General features: G+C 39.4%; 1 protein-coding gene across 2 annotated transcripts; it reads right to left on the bottom strand.

Annotated features, from left to right (window-relative positions):
- Positions 1 to 1,486: 1,486 nt before the first annotated feature.
- Positions 1,487 to 25,990, bottom strand: BMS1 (BMS1, ribosome biogenesis factor). 2 transcript variants are annotated; one of them, XM_027700084.1, is made up of 23 exons: positions 25,898 to 25,990; positions 25,246 to 25,488; positions 24,659 to 24,849; positions 23,183 to 23,262; positions 21,470 to 21,658; positions 20,839 to 20,981; positions 19,488 to 19,609; positions 18,594 to 18,790; positions 17,410 to 17,546; positions 16,015 to 16,859; positions 15,137 to 15,238; positions 14,039 to 14,196; positions 13,428 to 13,509; positions 12,394 to 12,470; positions 11,175 to 11,357; positions 9,457 to 9,645; positions 8,631 to 8,811; positions 8,052 to 8,110; positions 5,593 to 5,715; positions 4,440 to 4,587; positions 3,403 to 3,578; positions 2,730 to 2,891; positions 1,487 to 2,013 (listed from the first exon to the last, which is right to left on the bottom strand). In XM_027700084.1, the coding sequence occupies exons 2-23, from the start codon at positions 25,419 to 25,421 to the stop codon at positions 1,777 to 1,779; spliced, it is 3,957 nt and encodes a 1,318-aa protein (XP_027555885.1). In that variant the 5' UTR covers positions 25,422 to 25,488; positions 25,898 to 25,990; the 3' UTR covers positions 1,487 to 1,776. The 2 variants fall into 2 exon arrangements, with proteins under 2 accessions (XP_027555885.1, XP_027555886.1); XM_027700085.1 differs by lacking the exon at positions 25,898 to 25,990 and having other exon boundaries at positions 25,246 to 25,504.
- Positions 25,991 to 27,395: the final 1,405 nt, after the last annotated feature.

Raw genomic sequence — 27,395 nt, 5'->3', positions numbered from 1 at the left:
ATGAAAACAAGGCTGAAGTCCATCTCTCCAGTTTTGTCTCTGGACAAACTAGATCTAAATTATTTTTCATTACATATATATGGCAAATGTGCAGTAGCAACTTCTCAAGCACTCATAAAACCTTGTCACATGTGAATACATGGAAGATGCAAATAGCAACTCAGGTGGAGGTTTGCTCACAATAGCATAACAGTGGGATTAACAGCAAACACTTCTCTGACAGTTTAGATACGACCTAGCCTAGTGCACTATGACAGAAGAGGAAACAGCCCTGCCGAACAAAGTCATGGTGAACCATCCTGTGCTCCTCTGTGGGGCAAAATGCCAACAGCTTTGTTGTAAATCTCTGAAGACAGCAGTTGTCTATTCAGCAGAGACTCTTCAATTATTCAAACATAAATCATGTTTTCATATTCACATGACCTCATCTGAATCTCACAGGGGAAAACAAAATTACTGACAAATTAATTTGAGTCAGGTGTCAGCCTAATATCATATAGACAAAGTTGGATGCATTAGAATTTCAGTATCAGTACACAGAACATTATAAGATTAATTAAGAAAAACCCAAAATACTAAATGATCACAAAAAAACTCTACAAACCCATTCAACCAAAAGCTTTTGTGTGAGGCAGCCTGATGCCACATGGGATCTTACATCTGAGATAGCACATATTACTGCAGTGTAATAACAATGAATTTCAGCTTGATGACAAAGAGTAAACTCATTCAGGAAGGGGACCAAGAAATTACTGATATTATCTGACCCACTGCCTGTTTGAGGATGAAGTATTAAAAATAGGTATACTACAGTAGCTTCTTGATACCACATATGGCATAAAAAAGATAAATTCCTCTGCTCTTCCAATAGACTGACTGTTTAAAGCTTTCTGTCATGCAAAAAAAGACTTCAACTCTCAGTTAACAGGATTGAAACCAACTACTACCTCTTCTCTCCATTCATCTTAAGTCTAATACTGTATCATCAAACCAAGCTGGCTGGACATAGGAAGATGTTCCCAAAGGAAGCAAATTACTCTGTCTGTGCTACCCCCACAGAAAAATCACAGAGTAGCTACACACAATTAGGAAAGGTCTGATATTGTTTGTCCAGAAAGCTGCAGTCATTGAGGGATCTACTGACAGTCTCAGTGTGCTAAAACCGACCAAGTAACAGAAGATCTGGATGGAACACTTTTTGAAGATCTGCTGAATACCTAGTGAGAAGTGGAAAAAACTGAGATGCTTTCATGCAGGACCTGATGATCTAAGCACAGGAGCAAGCTACTCTGAGGGCATTTGCCAGCACATCAAAGACAGAGAATTTCCAAAACTCCTACCCAGTAACAGTTACCTTCACACCTTTTAATAAAAGATTTGCAAAGGGCAAAATGGCTTAAAGTACTGCCAAGACAGGAACATATTTGGAGACATTCTCCCACAGAAGTCCACTAGTACTAAGACAAAACACAAACAAGCAATATTCTGTAATTGACATTAAAATACTTTATTGGCTAGGTAGAATATGCAGTATGCATAGAAATACTCTGAAATACAAAGTCCTCCAGAATATTCATGTATAAAACCCACAATCCATACTTCTACATCTTATTTATATACATTGCCAAATGTATTCAAGAGTGTGAACAAGGTCATATTTGCAGTTCTTCCTTGTCTTGAAAGCACATCTAGTGTAGTTCAAGGCCTTTTTGTTTCTTCAACAGAAAATTGCACAGCTACCCTATTTTCTCCTTTGGCCTGAAATCTGATGAAATTTTACATACTCTTCTCTCCCTTGCTAGATCCTTTCAAGCTTGATTTCTGCCTCTTTTTCTCCCTTTGTCCCAGTATGCGATAGACTTTTTTCTTAGCCTCCTTTTGCCTCTTGAATTTCTGTTCATCCTCCTTCTGCTTAACTTTGAGATATTCTTTAAGCTGTTCCCGATGTTTTACTTTGGCTTTACTTATCTTGTAATTATTCACTGTACTCAAAGCACTGAGTAGGGCTGATATCTAAAATAGAAAATAGACAATCAATATATACACAGATCAGTTTGGTGAGCAAGAAACAGTTTAACCTCAGCAGAGACACATATAATGAAACAGAGATTCAAGGCAAGTTCCTTATCATCTCTGCACCTGTTACCCAATTTCCAAAATGGTTTAATTAGTTATCTTGTTAGGAAGTTAATAAGAGCTTTAATTTTTGTGAACTCTGATTTTGGTTAGATACCTTTTAAAAGGCCATGCCTAATTGCTACAGTAGAACACTTAACCTGCAGTTTGGATCTTCTTGCCTTTGCAAGCACTCTAATTCTCAATTTTCAAAGCAGAGTATTTGCTTCAAATCCTGTCTGTGTTAATAATACATGGCAATGACAAGTCAAATAAAAAACTGCAGCTGCCAATTTGTGTCACCCATAATATGAGAGCACTAAATCCAAGTGAAATACCTTGCAAGTGCTGTGACAAGGACAAAAGTCATATTTAGGCTTCAGGTGACCGACTAGTCTAAAAAATAGACACCATCCACTCAGTGACAGCTCCATATACATACTGTGTGCCAAACAGGAACAGAACAAACTGCAGGTGATAATTTTTCACTAGGAGCATATATATCTTTAGCACTAGCAGTAGATTCAAGTGCCAAACAAAAGTTAGAAATGTTTTTAACAACACATTTGCCCTTCATGAGTCTGAGTCCTTGTTTCAGAATAAGTGATAATTACCTTCTTTTCATGAGGCTCCCTGATAACAGCTGGTCTCCACTGGTCTTTTGGAGCCTTGCCTTTCTTCTCAAGATTCTTAGGCTTGTTCTTAAAAGGCAGTGCCTTCTGCAGTGCTTTAGGAATGTGGAGCTTATTGAAATGCCTCTTCTCCCTCACAATAGGCTAAAAGAATGAATATAGAACATATATAAGATTGTTGATCTTTAAAAGCTTTTATTTTAATTTCCATCTTTCAGGGGGGAAAAAAACCACAAAACACCACAAACCAGAAAGAAACAGCACCCCTCAAAAAACAAACAAACAAACCACCAAAACAAACAAACAAACCCCAAACCAAAACCCAAACCCCATTTTCCAACATCCTTGCACTGATTTGTGAATGGTATGTTCACTCCAATTACTACGGCAAAAGACTCAGTAAGCTTCTGGAGAAGACTTCTACCCTGCAGATTACTTGATAAACTTTCATTGACCCACAATAATCTGCTCTCCACTGTTTTATTCCCATCTCATGCCAGGACTGTGCCTTGTGGATAAAAATATGAAATCACACATGCATATGTATGAACATGTATTTACACTGCTCTCAGTTTGCACAGGTCTGACACACAGTGCAAATTTGACTATGATCACTAGTCAAAAAACCCCCAAACAAAACAAAACAGACATATACCTTATAGAGGGAATCCTTGTTTTGTTTCAGTTTGATGCCTCGCTCATACCTCAGCTGACCTGTTGTCTTCATTCCACTCCAAGTATCTTTCTCACCTGCTGGCTTCAGCAAGGATGTTACAGGGTTATAAAACGTTGGGATAGAAACAGGATACCAAGTCCTCACAAAGACAATATCTGAAAGAAAGGGAAACATTACTTAGCTTTAAAACAACAGTTCATCACATCCACACAAAGACTGCCTGAATAGAACAGATACCTAGACCACGTTCTAGTATATAGTTTGGTATATACACCAAATGTTTTCAACTTTTGGTAAAAGCAATTCAACTATTTGTACAGTTGGATTCTGCAAAACCCCATAAAGGCATGAACAGCACATATTCCTGAAGAGCAGGCAGCTGAATACCATCCTATTCACTATTCATATCCAAGAACTAGTAAAAGAGTCCGTGTACAGTTCTTGACAAAAAACAATTTTCCTCTGCCTATAAAAAAACTAATTTGCTTTTATTTTCCACTATCTGTAATTTTGATGGGTTTAGGAAAACAGGTCATATAAACCCAAATAAGCATGAACTTATATTCTGAACATCACTGTGATCCTCAGCAAACAGAGGAGATAACTATCCCCTGCATAATTTCCCCAAAAGATTACAGTAAAAAGTTAACTGCAGCTACAATGCCAGTCTTTGGATTTCTCAGAAAAATGTCCTTCTAGCACTTGTACCACTAATTTCAATTCATCATGTTCAAGGAGAAAGGCACATCATGCTGTGTAAAACATTAAAACACTTGAAGATATATGTCTTCAACTCAAACCTTTTCATCTGCATACTATATGACTTCTGAGTGTAACAGAAGGAAATCCAACATAAAACACATTTCTTTTTAATTTCATTCTGCATCTCACCAGATATTTCCCATTCTCTGAATTCACATCTTAATTATCAGATTCCAGAATTGTGAGACACGGCTTTCCAATCTGTGAAGAAGGATGAAAGTTGTGTGATAACTTACATGGAAAGTGCAACTTACCACTCATCAGCAACTTGTCTTCAAATGTTGCTCTGAAAGCACCCACGGGAGTTCGGAGGGCCTTTTTGATCTGCCCTCGGATACCACTCACAGTACGGATCGCTGCTCCTTCAAATTTAGCCACTTCCAACTGAGAGTTAAACATCCCCTGAAAATGTGAATTACCCACCATCATTCAAGGGGCTAACTTTTTCTCTGTGACCAACATAGGCCACAAAAACTAAGTCCTACAAGCATACCTTATAAAGAAACAGGAACATAACACTGTGTTTAGACTAAGAGTGCTGATCATACCAAAAACACACTGAGCTGACTTTAGGGTAAGCTACTGAAAGTAATCTACTTAGTCACATATCACAGGCAAGGTTTCTAAGCATTAAATACATACACCTAAAATTCTAAACCAAAACGCTTCTAGGAGAAGCTTTACAGTTCTTCTTTATAGTAACTTGCTGGAACACAGAATACCTTAAAAGCAAGCAAGCTGCCTGAAGTTGCTAGCTGTGAGACTCTAATACAGCTCTCCAATGTTTGTGCTTTTTTCAAAAATCACAAGGAAATCAAGGAACAAATCTGTCTATGCCTAGTGTGAATACTTGTTGGGGTCACTGCCCCAAATGAAGAATAACCTGAGTTCTTCCTGAGCCTGAAAGCCCAAGGACAGCTGGAAGCTGAACATTCATTTCTGCAACACTTCCTACCCAAACACTTTTGTAACTGTAACTGAGAAGTCTTAAGCACTGCTAGAACTCATCTTTGATTCCAGATCTGAAATTTAGTGGGATCAAACTGCCTGAATGATGCCAGGGACAGGTTCACATCCTCCAGAGGTATCTGCCACTGTGGGAAGCTAATCAGTGGGTTTTAGGAATGAAGCAGGGGTTGGGAAGGAAAAAAAAAATCACATTGAATGTGAACCAGGTGACTGTTGCAGAATTTTTGTTTGGTTCATAATAATTCATATTGCTTGGCTAATGATCAGTATCTTTAGAGACCACACTGAAGGGCGCTCAAAAAACACAAGTGGCTACTGAGAACCAGAACAGCATGTAACAATAACGCAGAACTTCTGCCTCAGGAAAGACAATCCCAGTTTCATTCCTTTTTAACATCAATACATGTGGTTTTGCAGTATACATACCTACATACCTACCTTAATAAAACAAGTGTTCTTATAAATTTTGAATGGAAAACCAGTTAGCTTTAATTTCTTTACAATAGTTATGGATTTATCTAAATCGAGCACAACTCCTGTGGCAGCAATCCGGAAGTCAGGCTGAAACATGCAGAGATGAAAGATACTGCTGAGTGTATATTTTATCACAAAGTGAAGAAACCATTTAGAATCACAAAATCATAAAATAGTTGGGATTGGTAGGTCACCTATATAATCTTTAAAGGTCACGTAGCTCTGCAATGAGCAGGGTCATCTTCCACTAAATCAGGTTGCTCAGAGCCCTTCCAATCCTCTGAATGTTTCCAGGGATGGAGCGTCCACCACCTCTCTAGTGAACCTATTCCAGTGTTTAACCATCCTTGTTATAAAAAACTTCTTCCCTGGATCTAGTATAAATCAACCCTCTTAGTTTAAAGCCATTCCCCCTTGTCTGTCACAGCAGACCCTGCTAAGAAGTTTACCCCCATCTTTCTTATATGCCTCCTTTAGGTACTGCAATGAGGTCTCCCCAGAGCCTTCTCTTCTTTGTGATGAACAACCTCAATTCTCTCAGCCTTTCCTGAGAGGAGAGGTACTCCATCCCTCCAGTCATCTTGGGGGCCCCCCTCCAGACTCACTCCAACAAGTCCCTGTCTTTCCTGTGCTGGGGGCCCCAAAGCTGGATGCAGTGCTCCATGTGGGGTCTCACGAGAGCACAATAGAAGGGGAGAATCACCTTCTTTGGTCATGCTGCTTTTGATGGGGCCCAGGATGCAGTTGGCCTTCTGGGCTGCAAGTGCACACTGACAGCTCACGTCCAGCTTTTTATCCACCAACACCCTCAAGTCCTTCTCAGCAGGGCTGCTCTCAATTCCTTCATCCCCCAGACTGAATTGACACTGGGAGTTGCCCCAGCTCAGGTGCAGGACCTTGCACTTGGTCTTGTTGAACCTTACAAGGTTCCCGTAGGACCACTTCTCAAGGTCCCTCTGGATGGCATTCCATCCCTTTGGCATGTCAACTATACCACTCAGCTTGGTGTTGGCTGCAACCTCACTGAGGGTGCACTCAATCCCTCTGTCCGTGTCACTGATGGAGACATCAAACAGTGCTGGTCCCAGTACAGACCCCTGAGGGACACCAGTTGTCACCCATGTACGTCAGGAAACTGAGCTGTTGACCACTACCCTCCAAATACAGCCATTCAACCAACTCCTCATCAACTAAACAGTCCACCCCTCAAATGAGTATCTCTCCAGCTTAGAGATAAGGATGTTGTGGGGGACCTGCACTCCATACTTAACTGCTTTTAAAAGTTCAGAATTTCTAACCTTCACAGGAGTACAGCAGCATGAAAAATGCAAATTGACTAGTACTGACTAGTTGAGGTGCTGCTGACATAACATTCCTATCATTCACTAATGAGATTTTCAGAACTGCCATTCTGATTACCTTGGAAGCAATCTAAGAATCCTTGTTATCTATCTCACTGAGTTCTCTTTATGAAACAATCTTACTCAGACAGAAAGTCTCAAAGGGGAAGTGCTTTATGCACTGCTCTAAGTCACTAGATTATGCTGTGGACACATTGTGAAAACAGTCTTTTAATACATATAACATAATGGCTGTGCAATAGGACAAGGCATATTTTAGGAAGGAGATAATAATCACCACTCTGATTACTGTCAAGCTCATTACAATGCCATGCAAAGTTTTCATTATACATTGCCTGCAAACATAAATCTACCTTCGAGTAACATACATGCAACAAAGATTGTACCTGACAAATACTGCTTTAACACTGTTTTAATTGGAATTACAGAATGGTTTGGGTTTGAAGGGACCTTAAAGATCATCTAGTTTCAACACCTCTGCCATGGGCAGGGACACCTTCCATGAGATCAGGTTGCTCAGGGCCCCAACCAACCTGGCCTTGAACACTTCTGGGGATGGGGCAGCCACACCTTCTCTGGGCAACTGTGGCAGTGTCTCAGCACCCTCAGACTAAATGATTTCTTCCTAAATTCTAATCCAAACCTACTCTCCTCCAGTTTGAGGCCAGTAGCCCTTGATCTATTGAGTACATGGTCTCTTAAGAAGTCCCTCACAAGCTTTATTCAGGTATCTACAAACATTTTCACAGGATGCAGAGAAATCCCACTGAGGACAAACTTCTTCAACAGTATACCTGCAAACCAAGTAGGTATAAATCCTTCACAGAAAATAATAAAGCAATATTTCTTTCAGTGTAGCAGATGAAAACTGTTGAAAAAACCCCTCTCCATATAGTGTCCCATCTTATCACAATACACCTTTCAAAAGCTTGAGTCCACCTACTTTCTCAGTTCCTACAACTACACTGCTCCACCATATGTAAACCTTCTTCCCCAAATCTATGTATTTTACCCAAATACCCAGTGAAAGCAGTAACCAACATTTTGTGATAACAAACATACCGTTGTGCCACTGACAGACTGAACTGCCAAAAATCCTGTCCCCTGAGGAGTGATGGGCCCTGCAAGAAAATTAAATTAAAAAACCTCTGAAAAGCTTTATTACACAACATCTAGCCTCTATTTAAAGTCAGAAAACTTAGAAATACGTGTCAAAGATTCTCAATAAATAAAACCAAAGAAAAGTTTAAAGCATTCAAAGTATTACTTACATACAAAGCCCCATGAAAGTTAAAGGAATGGTTAACATGAAGTTACTCATGTAATGGCTGGGCCCTGAATGTGAGCAAGTGTTTCTCTACACACAGCCAACAATTCGGGATCCTCTTTGATATGATACAACTTAGGAGAATGCTCAGAATTTGATTAAAAGCCAAATAATTCACAAGTCATTGAAATAACTCACAAATATTAGGCAACTGCCTATTTTCCCATACTATTTGGTGTCACTTTACGTTCCACGGGAAATTTAAAGACTTCCTATTCCAAAAGCTACTGGCTGTATTTCCTGATACATCCTGTAAGCTTGAGACATTTACAGTGATTAAGTGACACAGGGTAGTAACAGCAGAATGTCCTCACCCCAGAAGGCTGCCCCACAGTGCATGTGTTGTGGTGTGTACTTCAGGAGGCGGTGACGCCCGTTGTGATCCTCAATGTAGAACATGGGGATCGTCTGGAAGCGCCTCCACCCTAATGAGAGGATTAAGGGATCGCGTGTCTTCAGTATCTTCTTATACCATCGGTGCTTCTTCAGGCGCAACTAATTAGAAGAAAAGATGAACAGTCCTATTACATGATGGCAACATGAATTCTGAAATTCAAGCCTTCATTTTTGGCAATGACTGAAAGCAACTTCTATCTACACTAGAATTTTTTATTCAGTAAGCTTTCTATCTTCAAACATTCTCACTAACATTGGGTTGACTGGAAAGATTAATCAGTACTTCACTCACTTTGAAGTCATGTTTGTATGCATATAAGGAATTATTGTATTAAAAAATGTATCTATAAATATCCTAGTAACTTTTCTATAGTCACTTATATATAGTCTATAAAGCTCAGAGTACAGTTTATGTTTGCAATTTAGCAATCACAGTATCAGTCCTGAGACACCTCTGCAGATGAACATTAATCACAGTATCAGACCTTAGTCCTGAGACAACTCTGCAGATTAACGTTAAACAACAGTAATCTTTTCCGGCTATCCAATTAAGCCTGTAAAAATCCAGTATCTGCTACTGTAGAGTTACAGTCTGTGTCAAAAGCAAATCCCCTATTTGAGAGACACAGATCAAAGCTTCTCTCAGGGTTTACTGTATTTTTAATAAACAGAAAATAGTAACTCCAGACAATCTGAAGCACACCTGTTTTGATACAAAATGCACTCACATCTTTGGCTACATACCTGCACATACCCGACATTTCCTTCACTGTTGCCTAAGCCACCCAGGATAATAGGATAATGAGGGTCAAAATTCAGGACAAATTCACATGGCACATTCTCAATCTCTATTCGAACATACATCCCAGGCCGGAAGCCCTCATACTGCACTCTGGTCTCATCATCTTGATCTTCAAATTCTGCTCGATTAAGCTACGTGACAAAGAGAAAGTCACCATGTGTTTCACAAAATTCCAGTATTAACAACTCGTTCATGAAGTGCCAGTTCTATTTAAAACATGCTAACATTTATATAAGTCTTTTTGGGAAAGATCTGATACGTTTTGTGACTTTTTATTCAGAGCAAGATCTCTGCCACCATGAATTCCTTCCAATTTGAAATCCCAAGTGGGCCTGTTAGTCTACTTGAAAGACAGTACCCAAGAGAAGCAAATGACTGAGTGACTTCTGTTATACCTTTCATAACGATGACTTTGGGTTTTAAAAATACAGCTGCCAAAGGTACATTTTTTATTTAGGAGCCCAAGTACCTTTTAAAGATAATGTCCTCATCTTTAAGGTGTCACTTTAGGAGGAGGCTGGGCTCCAACCTTACTCAGCAGCTTAAAAATATTTTTGTGCACCCTCACACTGTGCATCATCAAAAGCTCTTCTGTACCTTATGAATGTAGATATTGTGAATAACAAGGAAGCCTCACCCTCCTGTTCTAGCTTCTGATTCCCACATATCAATAAGACACCATATTTCAGCAAAATAATTACTTATTTCCCTCTTCAAGGTATTGAGATACAGCACAAATTTGGTTCAAGTTTATTTTTCTAGAAGCCTTTGCACATCCTCAGTTTTGAGATCCCTGCTCACAGTAGGAGTATTGCTGATATGTATTTCTGTAACAGACCTCAAGTGAACAGTTGTAAATTCTTTTATTCTTCTACTGAAATGTCCTTATTTATGCTTTCAGTGCTCTTAGTAAATCAGCATACCAGAGCTCATATGATCACTTATGACAGAGGCTAATGCAAGAAGGTAACAATCCATTTAATGACTATTTAGGGCAAAATTTTGCCAGCAGAGAAGACACTGAAGTTATTAGCAATAGAAGGCAATGTTCTTCCAAGTCAGTCAAAGAAAGAAGCTACTTTTAAGGTTGCAAGTTCTTATCTAAAAAAAGAAAGGCCTGGAACAACATCAACACCTCAAATTCTGGATGCAGTTACACTGACGACTTCTACCACACGTACAGAGCAATAGTCATAATTATTTTTTCCTCAAAATAACTTGACAGTTGGAGGAAAAAGACTGTCACACAGAACTTACTTATCCACTAATAACATTGCAAAAAATCACACTAAAAGTAATACGAGGAAAATACATGGCACAAATTAGTATTGGAAAGATTTTCACCTTCCTACACATAAAAGGATGCCTTTTTTAGTTGCAAACTTTTAAAGTAGATGAAGTTTAGATGACACATCCTGGCTTATTCAGTGATTTAACTACTGCCCTCAGCTTAAATTAAGCTTTCAGTTGTTTGGCTTTTCTTTCCAGCTAACAGAATCAAAAAGTTCAAGCATAAAAAATCACTAGCAAGTATTTCTTTGTGTATACTTTCTGAAGTAGCATCAAATGTGTCTCCACGAAAAAACCTTTGGAGGGTAAACTCTCTGGGGTATTTTTGAAGACATATAGCCACATAAATTGTCAAGTTAACACCTTGTACCTGTGCTTGTTTATGCATTTCTTCTTTAAGATCATCAAAGTATGTGGCGTCCCCTTCATCGTACTCTGCATCAAACATTTCTTTCAGTTTCCGTTTCTTGTCCATGCGCTCCTTTTTCTTTTCCTCCTCCTCAGGTTCTGGTTTGGACATTTTTTCATCTTCCTCCTCTTCTTCACTTCCAGACTAAACAACAGTAAATTGTCAAACATGTAAAATGGTTCAGAGAAAACAACCCATTCTGATCAACAGTTAAATATACACTATTAAACAATACTTTTTCATAATGCAAATTATTAGACACTTGAAAAATATTTCCATTTGAGACAGAAATTAGTAAACTATTCATACAAGGAGACATAACTTCAGCAGTGACCAAAAGATCTCATAATCTAATTGTATTCCTTTTCACTGAGAAAAATTTTTTAACTTAACATTCATTTTAACATAAGGGAACAGACCCTAGAACTGGCCTACCTCTTATTGTACAGCTAATTTAAGCATACACAATGCAAGAGAAAAGAAATAATTTTTGATAGCATTGAGTAATACTGTGCTGGAAGGCAGCACTCTAGAGGCCAGAGAGGAGGAAGTCTGTTCACAGACCATTTGAAAACTGCCAAAATTATGCCATTACCCTTAATTTTACAATGAAATGCAAAGCCATCAAGTTGCTCAGTGCAAAAAAAAATTGATTTTTCAGTTTGTATTTTCACAGACAACTACAGCTCTGTTCTTGGAAGATATCCAAGCCACAGTATAAAATTACTTCCACCAGCCTCCTTTATGCAGATAAGAGGAATGACTAGGAAATTGTGTCAAGTTCCCACAATTTTGTGTTTAAAGAGAGTGCTATAATCTTCTGCATCAGATGAAATGACATAGTACAAACAGTTATGATTACATTTGGTTTTAAAATACTTCTCTCATGTCTCTGGATTCTCCAGCCCTTGATTAAGCCTGACACCTACTGTTTAATAAGTGAGGTGACTTCTCCTACATAATTAACTTTAAGCAAAAATTCAGACTCAGACTAGAAACTTGCCATTCTAGATATTTATAAGTTCCAAAGCTGGTAATACTCATCTTTTCTTCCTTGTTACCACTGATTTCCTTCCTATTGATTCTATGAAAACTGAATTTATTACATAGGATGCCTATCACTTGATCAGAAACTCATACACGTGTATATTGCTAAAGAACATAAAAATGCAGGTCAGACCTCATTTCCTCCAGCAGCACCCTTTCCTTTGTGCACAACACCGGTTTCAAGATCTTCAAAGTCTCCATACAATTCTTCTGCAACAATAAGCACCCAAGACATCTGACTGTTAGTTAGCCATCCTGTTGTGTTGTTCCATACCATTTCTCACATTTTCAGTCTTGTGCATTTCTCAGTACTGCTCTGTAAATTAGTTTCAGTACACATATTTTTTCTTCCCATCAGCAGTTTTATAAGTCTGTTCTGCCCTCTCTAGAGCTTCAGCTGAAAGCTCTCAGCTGAACTCCAGTGCCTCCTCCTGTTTCCTTTCAATACTTCTATGATTTAAAAAATGTAAATAAAGTTTTGATCATCCCAAAGGACCACACAGCACATTAGTTAGCACTCTAATGACACAAGACACCAGCAGAGCAACTGAGCTCCTGTTTAATTTTAAAAAAAAATTAATATAGCTGACAATTCTTAGGTTAAAAACAAATGCTTACAAAAACCTGTCTAATCACAATTATGTTGCATGCAAGATACAGCCACATTATTAAAATTTTCTAAATATTTCCTAATTTAAAAACAAAACAAAACAAAAAAAAACCCCTATAAAACATCTGAAAATAGATCTCACTTTTCAGCCAAACATGAATGACGAGTTTGTCTTCCCATTAAAGAAAAATTTGTTTACTTCTACCATGACTATCCAAAAGAATAAAACATACATGGAGGATGAATTGCTTAACTCAGATACATAGCTAAAAGCTGGCATATCCAAGTGTTGACTAAGGACTCCATTTCATAATTGAAATTATATACTCTATTTTTAAGAAAGTGAATTTTCAGAATGTGGTACTTGCCACTTGTTTATACAGAGATTTACAGCAATGTGTAATTATATTAGTATCTGTGTAATAATTTATATAATAGTTTGAAAGAAATTTGCAAGTATATCGCTAAGGCAAAATACTCTACATACCTAAGTAAAAAGTCATACTTTTCTAAAAAATCGTGTATTCATGAATCAGTTTAAGAAGTCTTACACATACCATCTTCCTCCAACAGTTTTGCTGCATCTTTATCATCTTCCCACTTTCCAGTAACAAAGCAGTCGCGAATGCTGCTCATGACCTGCAAAATAACAGCGTCATTGCCTTGCACAGCTACAGCTTGTCACCAGCTGAAACCTTCTCCAATACATTCCCCAATTCCCCATCAGAGATACCACCTCTGAGACAATCTGATATTCTCACATGCAGCTCCACACCAAGACACCATTACCAAAACTACACAATGCCTCAGCAAAAGCAGGAATATGAAGCCAACTTAACTCTTGCACAAAGGTCTTTACACTAACATACCCACACTGAATTTTCACTCAGGATTCCCCTGCTTTTTACTTTTTGGTAAATACACAGCGAACTATGATCCCCCAAATACTCAAGACAGCCAAGTACTGAATTGATTTATTGTAACTTTCCACTCCTGTAAGCACAGACCTTGGAATCTGTTACTTCTAATGACAGCAAATAGCAGAATATAAGACACTCTGGCCAAAGCTCCCATAGGTGTTTCAATGACAACTCAGTAGTACTTTATGAGACACAGCCAGGACATAACCACCACAGGATATGCAGAAACAATTATCCAATGGTATTACCTCTTCTAAATCCCAATCTTGTGGCTTTTCTATCAGAAATTTGGAGCAGTCAAGAGCATTAGCCTTCTGCTTGGATTCTTTGTCTGGACGGCTGACACGAAACAAACCTCCAAGTTCATCGTCTGCATCCTCGCTCTCATGGTCCTCATCCTCTACAACTAAATCAAACATATAAGCTGTGATGGTTTCCCCCACAGCACATGCATTACATTCTTTAACCACTTCTCTTCTGTCTTATGTTTCACAATATCTGCAGTAGTTTGAGGAAATAAAAGATGCAAACTAAAAATAGTTTTAATTATAAAAGCCCAAAGAAAAATGTACACTGATCCAGTTATTTGCATAATTGGAATCGTCTGAAAAAAATATTGCCTAGTAAGTCAACACAGGATGTTTGTTCAATATCATAAATAGGAACAATACCAAAATTATCTGTGAAGAGGAAGGACATTAAGTTTGTCTATAAATCAAGAATATGCCAGAAAATCTTCCCACTCCTGTACCAGGGAAGGTTTACAAATGCCAAATTCTCATTGTGATCTACAAAGGTTTTGCATAATGAGGTTTGTACACTCATACAATGACAGGAAAAGTTGTGCATTAAACTGGACAAATTACATAAATAGTCATTTTCTCTTCCTTTTAAGCCAGCTAGCTATTTTTTCCTTGGCAAACACCTCATTAGCGACATGATAATACTAAGTCATGTCTAAGAGAATATTCCAGTCACTGTGAGACAGAAATTCCTGAAAACAGCCAACAAACAATATCCCTTTATGAAACACAATTACCCCAATGGATTTGCTAAGTATCTACCAGACGATTATATAAATGATCAAACTTCAAATGTTTTGGGGAAATAACTGTAGCAGAAAACATGAGTAATAACTGAATAGTCTGGAAAATGAGCTCAAAATGGTTTTTATTGGAAAAGTAAAAAACTGTCTTTATTTCAATTACTATTGTCTACAATTAAAAAGTCAATTAACTCTCCTCAAGCCTCCCACCAAAAGACAGTGCTCAAATATTCAGACTTGAAAACCTGGTAACAGCTAAAAAGTAACCATATATGAAGACAAGTTTCCAGCAGATTTGTACCTGTTCCATATACAAGTTTACGAAGATTGGGGGTTGAACGTTGCTGTCTCAGAAAGGCCTCAGCTGCCTTCTGTGTAAGGTCCTCCTTCCACTTAAGTGCACCTGAAAAAAACCAAGAATTAGGAGCTACAAAAATAATTTAAATAAGGATATGACAAAAGGCTTAGGGAGTGTAGACACAACCCACAGTTTCTTTTTCTCATACTCCATATATACACAGAAACATAAATTGTGGCTAACAAATTAGATCACTGATTTTTTTTATGACAAGTCCTAATTTTAGGACAAAATTTTAAGAATTTATTGGCAATAGCAACAGATTTGATTATGTTTATGATGATACACATCTTCTTCACAGAATGGTTGAGACTGGAAGGGACTTCTGGAGGTCATCTTGTCCAGTCCCACTGCTCAAGCAGTGTCACCTACAGCAGGTTGCTCAGCACTATGTCAAGATGGCTTTTGAGTATCTCCAAAGATGGAGATTCCACAACTTCTCTTGGCAACCTGTTCCAGTGCTCAATGAGTTGTTAATGCATTTTAGTAACACTCCCCCAAGAATATTTCAGTCTTTCTAGATGTAATAGACCATCCTAATTTGTTTTACACACACAGCTATAAAGAGAAGTATATGCAAAATCAATGAAGTTTATAAAATTAATCACCTCGGGTTTAGAGGAAGGAAACCTCAGACCTGCACACTACTTTACAAGTGAAAGGCTTACTAGCAGATATTCCCAGCTTTCCTAACTCGACGTTTGCCACTTAACAACTATAAATATATATATGAGAGCCAAGATTACATAGTATTTACTAACAACTAACTTCAACCGATACAATTAAAAATGGACTGTAAAAACTGAACATTTATAGTCTACCTATTGTGTCAGCAGAAAGATCTATTTTTTCTTCATACTCCTCTTCCTCTCTCAGTAGGTTCTCCACATCATCATCCTCAGCTTCTACAGCTTTAAGTTTAGTCTGTTTAACACTATGAGCTTTCTTTGCTTGACTGTGCTGAAACCCTTTGCTATTTGACTCTTCAACTTCTAATTCATTATGTGATCCTCCTTCACCATCACCCTCATCAAGGGAAGAGTTTTCAACCTCAGATTCTGATGTCTCTTCTGCTGTGCAGTTTCCCGAATCTGTAGTGAGCACTGTTTTTCTTTTCAGACTGTGATCTGAGGTCTGTGATTTTGTTTCTGTATGTCCACTATTTATATCATACTGCTTGGATTCAGCTCTTTTTTTTGCAGCCTCAAATTCACTATCTGAGCTTTCATCTTTGCAAGTCCTTCGTTCATCCTCCTCCTCCTCCTCCTCCTCCTCCTCCTCCTCCTCATCTTCCTCTGTCTCACTGTCTTCAGGGGCAGTTTTTCCTTCTTCTTCAGAACTCATCTCAAGATCATCATCACTGTCTGCAAATGCTGGCAGTTCATTCACAGCTTCTTCCTTGGGCACCTCTGTTTTCATACGTTTGGCTCTCCTAATGGTCATCTCTTCCCTTAACAGCTCTCTCTCACTTTCTTCCTCAGTATCACTTTCATCATCACCATCACTTCCATCCTCAGACATTGCTGCTTCTTCTTCTTCTTCTTGGTCATCTTCCTCATCACTTACTGCATCATCATTTTCTTTCTCCTCTTCTTCAAACACGGCCTTCCGACGTACTCTTCCGGTCTTCAAATCAAGTTGTCTCTCTTCTTTTGGCATCACAAACCTGTTTTCCCAAAGATCACATTTGGAGTAAAATGGTAAAGTACAATAAAATTTTAATGATACAATATTTTTAAATAATTGTACAATTTATTTTTTTTTTCAAACAAAGCGAGGTGATGGAGAACATTCAGAAAGGCAGTGGTGTTCTTTAAGTAGGAGTGCCTCTTAATTCAAGAATACACCCTGTGCTGTAGCCATAAATAATTCCAGGAAATTTCTTCATTTTCCATGGAATGAAAATAGGTTATACAATTAATTTTACTGAAGATTATGACTGACATTCTCTAAAACTCTGAAGAAAAACAGAAATATGCTACTTGGGCTATATCAGCAAGAAATTCTTGGAAGGCAGGACTATACTGCTTGCAAAACTTTCTAGTACCAATTATTTCTCTCAAGATACACATGTAGCATATGAGTAATCTCAGAAGAGGAAGAATGAGACAATATGCCATTCCATTAACTATGCTCTATTGAGAATTTTTCCTAAACTATAGCCTGAAATTAGAGATTCATTCACGCTCAAATACTGCTCAGCATTCAAAACTTACTCTTGTCCTACATCTTCTGAACCTAAGGGTCTAGAGTCCATGAAGAGAGAGACCTTGCTTGATGCCATCTTAACATCAATGGCTGAATGTGTGGAGATGAGGCTCTGAACGAGTTCGTGATTTGGTCTCACTTCCTCCTAGAAAGCCAAGATTTTTACTCCTCAATTAAAATGAATAAACAAATGTCTAAAAAACAGCTATCAGTCTATGTGCCTACACCAGCAGAAATATAATAATGGCCAGTCTTCGCGAACAAAGATTTTGGGGAAAGGTCTTTTACCTTTCCAGCCTGCGCAATGGATTTTTTAGGTGAGACACAGCCTGCGCTGAACTGAGCCCACCCTTTAATCCTAAGGTTCATCTGCCGGGGCCAAGCAAGCTTGGACAATGGCAGTGAGGTCCTCAGGACGTAGGTTTGTTTAGAGTGACCTTCTCATAGATGGATGGCCTCACAGGGCTAACGGGCTCCATCTGCCCGGGGAACTGGCTGGATTCGAACCTGGGTCGCAGAGGTGAGAGTCCTGCATGCTAACCACTAGGCCACCAGGGGTCCCACCAGCAGAAATATGCATATGCAAGAAAAGAATGCAGAGCATTTTAAATAAACATTTTCCCAGACTAGCAAGGTCTCCCTTCTCTGTTTCACATTTCAAGAATATATACAATACCAAACCAAGAAAAATTAAAGAGGGACTCTCCTTCACAGTATGCAACCACTACAGTAAATACAGCAAGCACACATTATCCCAGACCCAAAGGTATTTAACATTTAGCAGAATACAGGGAAAAAAACAAAAGCTGAATTCAATTTGTTTGTAGGCAAATGTTTTCCATCTCTCTCTTTCACCAGTCAAATCCTGTAAGTGTTCTCCCACAATCACCATGCCCTGGGTGATAATACCCCAGTACCAGGAGTTTTCATATCTCTTATGTCAATGTTTGGAAAGTTATTACACAAACTTCAGTACTTATTATTAACCGATCTTCCAAATGTTTTGCACAATAGCAGATAATTAAAATATCCCTTCTCTGAAATCCTTGGAGGAGAAAAAAAGTAATTACCCACTATGGATAGATAAGGATTGATTATTTTAAAGCAGCTTATTTTTAAACACTTACTTTGACTCTAAGGATAAAAACTACATTTTGCACAAGAATTCAAGTCACCACCAGCGTTCTCTTACCTCTTCTTTTTCATGAGCATGGCTTCCACCAAGGTCAATATAAACAGCATCTTTATCATATACAATGCCCCCAACTCCTGAAAGAGGGGCATAGACGAGTTTCTCTTTCTCATTTAAAGAACGTTTCTTCTGCTGCTCAGGGAGAGCACAGGGGTCTGGTAGGAAACTCACATCACTCACAGTAAAGTCTCCAACACCTGGGGTGACAGACAAAGGAAGCAACAAGGTTTGCACAAAGTTTTAATTCTGAAATGTGTGCAACTCACCATGAAGAGATTAAAAAAACAAACAAACAAAACCCAACAAACCAAAACAAAAACACTGTGCCATTCAGCAATTTATCAATAGCAAGCTCTGTACCAAACACCCAACTCTTTTGTCTTACTACTGAACTTAGAGAAGCATACATAAATTCGCCAGAATCCTGCCAAGCTTTGGGTTTGTTTGTTTCCTTGTTTTTAAATGAGAAAACCAGCAACTCACTTTTCTGAGTAGGTCTGTAAATTTACTATTGAAATATTTCTTAATTTAAATGTTTAAATCATTCACTCAAAACATTAAATTATTCAATGAGCATGAGAAATTTACTTTTCATTATTAGAGCTTGTATGTTTTGCACTTCAAGGAACTTTTTAAAGTGAAACACCTTTAAAAAGCTTTAAATACTGTGAATATCGTGTTTAACACTTCAACAAAACTGCACAATTAAAACCAAAGCTAATTACAAGATTTATTTTCACAAAAACCTGTGTTATGAAAAATAATTTCCAAGAGCATAACATATTTAGAAATGTGGAAAATCTATTTTACAACATACAGTTTAAAGACACAAATCATTTCATGTTGTTATTCATAGATCAGTATAGAAAGAGTTTTAAGAATCTGATAAATTACCTGGCATATGAATTTGACTTTTGTTTTTCAGGTGTGCTCCTCTCAAGTATCCATAAAGTGATATCTTCCTGTCACATTTGGGATTGATTCGAACATCTTCTGGGTTTGTCAACTCTTCCATTCTACCCAACATCAAAAATGAAAGTTAAAATATCCAGCAGTCGCAACAGTAACTTTTGAAAAAAGGTAATTTAAGAAAAGAGAACTGCTGCCACTGCATGCTCTGCAGACTCCAGTAATCAAAATAGAATCATCATAAGAAAAAAAAAATCCACGGAAAAAGCTTTCTAAAATTGTATTTTAAAAGTTTTACGATCATGTTCAATACGTATTTCCAGAAGATTTATTGACATTTCACTAAACATGCACTGCTTTCTTAGCACATTTTAACTATTGTTTATATACTTTGCACACACAACTCTCCTCAAATTAATTCTGTCATTAGAGGTCAAACAACTGAATGTCACATTCCCTGCAGCCACATAATATCTTCCCTAATAATGGCAGTGAGCAACACAAAAGCTACCACAGAAAATGACTGTTTGCAGGCAGATGAGGGAGAAACTCCTTCCAACACTGCAAAATGGAGGCAACACAAACACACAGTCAAGGAAGAGAATGTGACAGGCGTCCTGGCTGCAGATCAGCTGTAAACTGACCCAACAATCATAATAACTGTAACAGTTACACAGCCTAAAACAATGTTACTGAAAAACCACCACATTTTTTGTGTGTGTGTTTTCCCTCTCTTTGCTTTGTGCATTTTGCAGGACTTTTTCATGACTTTTGCATGATGCTTATCCATTTCTCTGACAATTTTTCCAAAGAATTAGAGCTTTGAAAGAGGCTCAGTCTAGGCACCTTGGATTCTTGTGGGAGTTTAGTCATAATTGTAAGCATTCTGGTAATAAAACATGAAGGGTGAGGTAATGTCCCAAATAGCCACAGCCACCATCAAAGATTAGTTTCACGTTCCAAAGAGACTGTGAATCAAACGCCAGACATGGAGATGGAGCAGAAGGGATATTCCAGGAAACTCAGAGGACTAATTCGCCAGCTGTTGTTTCATTGCTGGAATGTTGTTCCTTTTCCACATACATTCAATATAATCATCAACAAGTAGGATTATTTTAATTTTTGTTTCTGTGTTTCAAAAGTATTCACAGTATGCCAGAGATATATACGTGGTGTGACACAAGTGAAAACTGAATGGCTAAAGCTAATGGCACCCGGGTAACACTAAACACCCATTCACCCACAGAGCTGAGGTCTAATATTACAGCTTTTTCAAACAGCAGGTGCTACCTGCACTGAGGTTGAAGAAGAGAGAGAAAAGGAGAAAAGGACACACCTGTCTGCGAGAACATACGGGTGAGACGTCTGCCAAGTAAGAGGTCGGAATTTCATAACCGAGATAAAACGCCCCAAGTTGTGAATTTCCTGCTTTTGATATTCTCCGTGAACCATCCCAGACAAATAAAACAACTTAGCACCCTAAAAACATTAAAAAGGCATAAAAACATTAAACATCTATTTAATATCTAATAAACTAAAAAAAAAAAACAATTCTAATTTTTAAATCATAGTTGGATATTGTAGGTTACAACTGGTTCTAGAGATCAAACTGTTTACTTCAGGTTTACTTCAACAGGAAAATTGCCCCCTAAATCTTAGGGGAAAACCATTCACATCCAGAAGACCTTGTACAGACCTAAAAGCAGATCCTCCTTGCACAGCACCTGCGTAACAGACCTTTCACTAGCAGCATGTTTAGTAGCTTACCACACTGGGATAGAGAATAATCACACAAGTATTTCTGCAAATAGAAGAAAGATGACATAATCTGATACAATACCCACATTGTTCACTTATGGTATTATTTAAAAGATGTAAGAACATAATAAACCCTTAAGTATTGCCTCGCTTTAAATTTAGCTTCCATAAAGCAAAATATATGAAAAAATTAATGTTAAATGTCATACCGGGTACACTTCAGTCCAGAATCTGTGCTTTAACTTCTTCTTAGTCTTCTTTAACTGTTTGTTGTTCTTGAATGTATCCAAGTGGGTAAGAACTCCCATAATTTTGGGAAATCCATGTACCTGACAAATGTTCAGGAATTCAAATGTTTCCATCTCAAATCCAAAGCTGGCATCAATAAGCATTAGAACCTGAAAACACAACATCCACATTTCACTATAGAAATTCCATGGGGCCTACACGAGCTAATTTCAAAGACCACACCTTTAAAGTCATAAGCTTCTAGGGAACCAAAATCTTGCAAAAGGTTTTGTATTTTATTTTCATATAACCTGAAAACCCACTTTGGTTTTTAATTAAAGCATGGATCTTAGCTGCTTTAGAAGTTAATGAGGCTTAGGAAATCAAATCTCTTCTCCCAGTCAATCAAATCTCCTTTATATAGACTTGATTTGCTCATTGTCTCTAAAAAAAAAATATAGAAGAATATGGCTGCTCTAGGAATGCAATAACACACAGTATTGTAATAAGATCTGAAGAAGGGTTTGCCTTGTAAATTTAAAATATGCAAAATCGAATATCTTCCAATATTTTCAGGAACATCTTAGAAAACTAACGAAATACTTATATCTGTGTCTTGGATGCACCAATGCCCTTAAGGCTCTTTTGGTAAAATGAGACGAACTCACTTAACACCTTGCAATTACTGTCAGGCAGCACTAAAATGCACTGACACAGCAAAACAGCAACCAACAATCACATAAAAATGGAAGCAAAGTCGTATCACGGTCTCAACAATAAAGAACTTAAAACACAGGGGAACTGACGACAGAGATCTTCAAGCAACTGTGTAATCTCAGCCCCCAACAATAAAGCCAAATAGTCTCAGCATCACCATGTGCACACAGAATCTCAAACATCCATCACATCTACTAACAGAAAAATTTTGCATTTACTTTAATGTATCTCCCTTACTCAGGTAGAAGACTTGTAAGTAGAACAATACCTAGATCAGTGCACACATGTATTTAGATATTTATATAGTTAATACTTAGACAAGGATCCCAAACCTCTATCAGCTATCAATAATATACTCCAAATCCACATGTAAAGTAAAATTCTAAGGATCGTGCACCGGATCCCCAAGATCAGTTGATGTAATCCCCTGACCCAAAAGTTATAAGTAAATTACAATGGTGACCACACTCCACTGAAATCAGTTGTTTTGCCACACAGTGATTGTCAAATATGGGGACATCGGAGTGCATAAAAATACCAAAAACAACTAGAAAACTGACACATATTGCTTTAGACATTAGTTGAAAACTTCTTGACTAAAAATAATTTTCAGATTTATATGGTTTAACCAAATGCCTTAATGAAAAGTCACTGTATCACCTTGGCTCGTTATAAGATCTTCCATTAAAAGTTTAACAGTTGCATTAGCAATGAAGTTCAGTTGCATTTCCCTTCTTTCACATGCTCCCCATCACCACACACACTTTATTTTCCCCCACCCCCAGGATGAGGAAAGTCCTAGGGGTTGTTCCAGAATATTAGGTTTGTCAACAAGCTTAAATCCTGTTCCTCTGAAACCAAAAACAGTTATGCCTTTTGATAGCAATGGGTAGAGAAATCAGACATTGCTGCAGTCCACTCAAAAGTAGTATATTCAATATAATTATAGTAAAAATCACGTGGCAATACTAACTCACCAAATCGGCAACTTTAGCCAGGTCAATCATTGTGTTGATGTCACATCCACATTCAATAATAGTTAGCCTGCGTTTTTTACCTGAAAACAGAATTAAGAATCAAAAACTGAAACAGAGGGAGCAAACCAATTAGGACATTGTTTTCTTTTCAGGTCACAATCCTGAAGGGTATCTGGAACTCAAATTCTTGTCTAACATGTAGATCATCCAACATGCGCCACTGTAGAAATGTTTTTACAAGTTTTTAATTTTGCAAAATTATAATTTTTTGTTTGAAAATATGTACTCAACCTGATGGTTTTAAATGAGTTGTTTGGGCTTTTCCAAAAACAACACTAATAGCAAAAAACTGGGTTTTTTTACCTTTGGGAAAAAAAATCTCTGCTTCTTTTGTCTTTAGTGTCCCCTTTAACACTGTGAATTTTATTTAACCATATATTTTTGCTCTTTTGATATTATTAGGAAAAAATACACTCTGTTCTAGCCTTTAAAAAAAGAGAGGATTAACATACCAAAAAATTTATTAACGTGTATTCAAACAAGAAAAAAAGTACCCACTGATAACTTGGCTTGACTAACTTAAGTCAGGTTGAACTTAAGACAACATTAGTAACAACTTTAAGCAACTACAGACAACAGGTATCATGGGTTATTTCTTCATCTTTTCAATTGAAAAATTCAACACTTGAGATCCAGTAGACCGATTAGGAAATCAAATGAAACGTGAATTTTCTTTCCATTTTTTCTTTCCCATTTTTGTCAATCATTCCTTGCAAAAACAAGACTCGTTAGTTAAAGTCTCTGAAGAGTCTACCTGCACCAAACATATAGTTATCTGTCTTCAAGCAAGATCTCCCTTACAAATTTGTGCCTTGAGCTGCTATGGGCTGTGCACAGAACCTCAGTGATCCCCTTGGTAACATTTAGGGAAACACATGAAAGGAACAAACCAAGACAAATGGAAACTGGGACTGAAAACTTAACAAAAAGGAGAAGGAACTGACCAAGGGGTGAGGTGGAGAAATGTAACTGGAACTGGCTAGGCAAAGTAATCCTTGGCTTAAGAAAGAAAGGTACACAAGGACAGCGAAACTGAAAGAACATGAAATGTGTAGAGCTTAAAATGAAGCCAGAGAAAAACAGTTCAAAAGGGAAAACAGAACCCACTAGAAAAGGCAAAGTTGTGAAAGGTTTGGAGGGTGGAAGAAACTGGGAAAAAAGTCAGAAAGGTAGAAACAAAAACCAAAAAACCAAAAGAGAATTTGGATTCCAGCAGAATGAAAATCAAGCTTGGAGTGACAAATCCCCCAGAGCCTAAATCTCACTCTTCCTCTACTGTTAGTAACTATGTCTGATCACACATCCAAATGATTTTTTCAAAATGACCCAAAATTACAAGAACATGGACACATCCTAGCTCTAAAAGCAAGACAAATAAGAAGCACAAAATACGCACTTCCATTTCTTTGTTCTCACCTGAAACAATTGTAACAGGACCCCGGATTTCAACCAGCTTTTGCCTTGTGAAGTTCTTAATGAGACATTTTATCACAGTGCTCTTCCCAACCTTGGGAGGGCCAACTACAACCACGACCACTGGAGGTGGCTCCAAAGGAGTGCGATCAACCACAGGAATGTGATGTTTTTTAGTCTTCAAATCCTGAGTTCTGAGAAGAAATTTGTAATAAATAAATAGAGGAATGTAATAAACAGCAACATTTATTATTTGAAAGCCTTCAGTATTTGCAAAATCTTGGAAACAAAGGTTCACCCTCAGCCCAGACACTAATATGTATGTTGAACTCTCATGGAGTCTAAGGAGCTATACTTTTTCTTATCACTGATCAACACAGTTGTACCGTGTAACACAGATGCAGAAAGCATCACACTTCTGACACAGGCATAGACTACAACATAACCTGGTGAATGACGGAAGCTATACAGACACACCAGTGAAAATTACACTCTAGAACACCTTCCAGACAAAGCAACAAAGTAACCCCAGCCAACACCTGTCCATCCAGCTGACCCTGCATGCTCTATAACCAATTCTCACTTCCTACCGATGGAAGGTCCTGGCCATCCGCACAGCAGACTGCACCGTAAAGGCTTTGGGGTTTCTCTTCCGTGCATCCTCCTCATCTCCTATTCCCAGGTTGTTGAGATAACGCTTCCTTTTCTTCTCTGCCTTTGGCCCGCTGTGCTTCACACGATGCTTCTTCTTCTCTTTTTCCTCCATCTCACTCTTCCACCAATTATTTACAACCGATAAGACGTAGATTTCCTCTGTGCGGTTCTGGGCTCAGCTGGCGCAGGAAGAGCAGGCAATGAGCACACAGAGCACACACGCAAAACACACCTGCGGGAGAAGGGCTCACCGTGCCAGCACAACCTGACCAGCTCGGGAAAGGAGCTCGTTCTCGCACTGCGCGGCCTCGAGGGCGCACGGCAGCACCGGGGCCCTCCGCGCCGGGGCCGCGGGGCTCCGGGCAGGCCGCAGTGCCCCGGCGGGCCGGCAGGCGAGGGGCACGGCCCGTACCCGCGGCACGGGGATGCCGGGCACACCGCGGGCCCTGAGGGCGGGAGAGGATCCTCCCACGGGGCCGCTGCCCACGAGCCGCCACCGCACACCTGCCCTGTGCAGTGCTGTCCCACCCACACCCCTGGGCAATGCCGTCCCCCCTGCACACCGCCGTACAGTGCCGTCGCACCCACACCGCTGCCGGGTCAGCCCGGGCCGGGTCCGCTCCGGTCCCGCCGCCCGCTGCACGTGTGCTCCCACCGTCCGGCCCGTTCCAGAGCTCCCCCGGAAACAGCGGCTGCGCGCCGAGTTCCGGGCGCGGCGGCGGCTGCGGCGGAGCGCTATTGCTGGCGCACACGGTGTCCCTGCGGCCCCAGGAGCCGGGAACAGGGAATCAGCCGCGGGGACCGGCGCCTTTTCGCGTGTTTGTGAATACATGACTTCCCTGCAAGCCCCTGGTAGCTGCCCGGCGGGGCCAGCCCCACAGCACCGAGGCGCGGGGGCCCCCTCCGCTGCCGCCCGGGTTTCGGGGCGGCCCCCGTGTGAAGCGGCTGAAGTGGCCCCAGCAATGTGTGTGAAAAAAAGATAAAAAAAGGATCCTTGCCAAGGGCTGTGGGAGGGCAAACAGGTCAGAGGGTAAAAGCCTGTGAATGGGCTTTTAAGTGCGGTGAACTCGAACGCAGCGACAGAATCACAGAACCATCCAGGTTGGATGGAAGAGAGCTCTGAGGTCATCGAGTCCAGCCTGTGACTGAACACCACAGTGAAAAGGACCAGGGCACTCAGTGCCACCTCCAGTCTGTCCTTAAATTGGTATAGACATGGATGGCATCCACACCTCCCTGGACAGTCCGTGCCCGTGCCTTATCATGCCTTCTGCCAAGGAATTCTTCCTTATGTCCAACCTAAACCTCTCCTGGTGCAGCTTATGTTCTCTCATCCTGTCACTAATGCACTTAGATGGGGGCTTTCTGCAGACCTTAAGCCCCCCACCCACAGGGACACAACCAGACATGCCAGGGCAAGGTACCCTAGGTGAGAAGTGGGTCATTGTTTTATCTCAGGTCTGTGCCCATGCCTGAAGGTGAGTCCCCCTGAAGAGAGTTATAGGTACAGACCCTGCTTAATGAAGTGAAGAGCCTTCTCCTCTGGGGTGATTTGCCACATGGCATGAACCAGCAGCAAGGCACAGGTCTGCTGAAGAGGTGCCCAGGTCATCAACTGCTCCTTCTGTGATGCTGGCCTGATCCTGTCTCCGAGGCAGGTGGATTCCAGTGAGGACTTGCTGCTGTCACACTGGTCCTGCTGCTGGAGAAGAAGGGAATATGATTTGCAGAATCCTACATCATGAGGAACTCAGGACACCCAGCAGTGGGGTAGGCCCAGGCTGACTATAAACCATATTGGTGAATTTGGGTGCTTACTATCTCTTTTTGGTAAGTTATATGGAAGAAAATACAGTTTTCAATATTTAGCATGCAAAATCCTCTCTTCTCATATAAACAGGAGTGGTTCTGCAGGCAGAAGAGTAGTCCAATACTGAACACGCCTGGTTCCTGCCCCACCTCTTCCTTAGCATCACGTAACTAACATGACAGCAGAGATGCTGTTGGCATGCAAGGCCAGGGGAAGGTACTGATACCATTGCTGTGAAAGTGGCTCCTACGTGTTGAATAAGCATATAATTTCTGT

Source organism: Neopelma chrysocephalum, unplaced genomic scaffold (assembly GCF_003984885.1).
Source record: "Neopelma chrysocephalum unplaced genomic scaffold, ASM398488v2 Primary Assembly neopelma1_143, whole genome shotgun sequence".
In the NCBI taxonomy this organism is placed as follows: domain Eukaryota; kingdom Metazoa; phylum Chordata; class Aves; order Passeriformes; family Pipridae; genus Neopelma; species Neopelma chrysocephalum.
The sequence above is the reverse complement of the archived record's forward strand: the minus strand, read 5'-3'. Positions and strand labels throughout refer to the sequence as shown.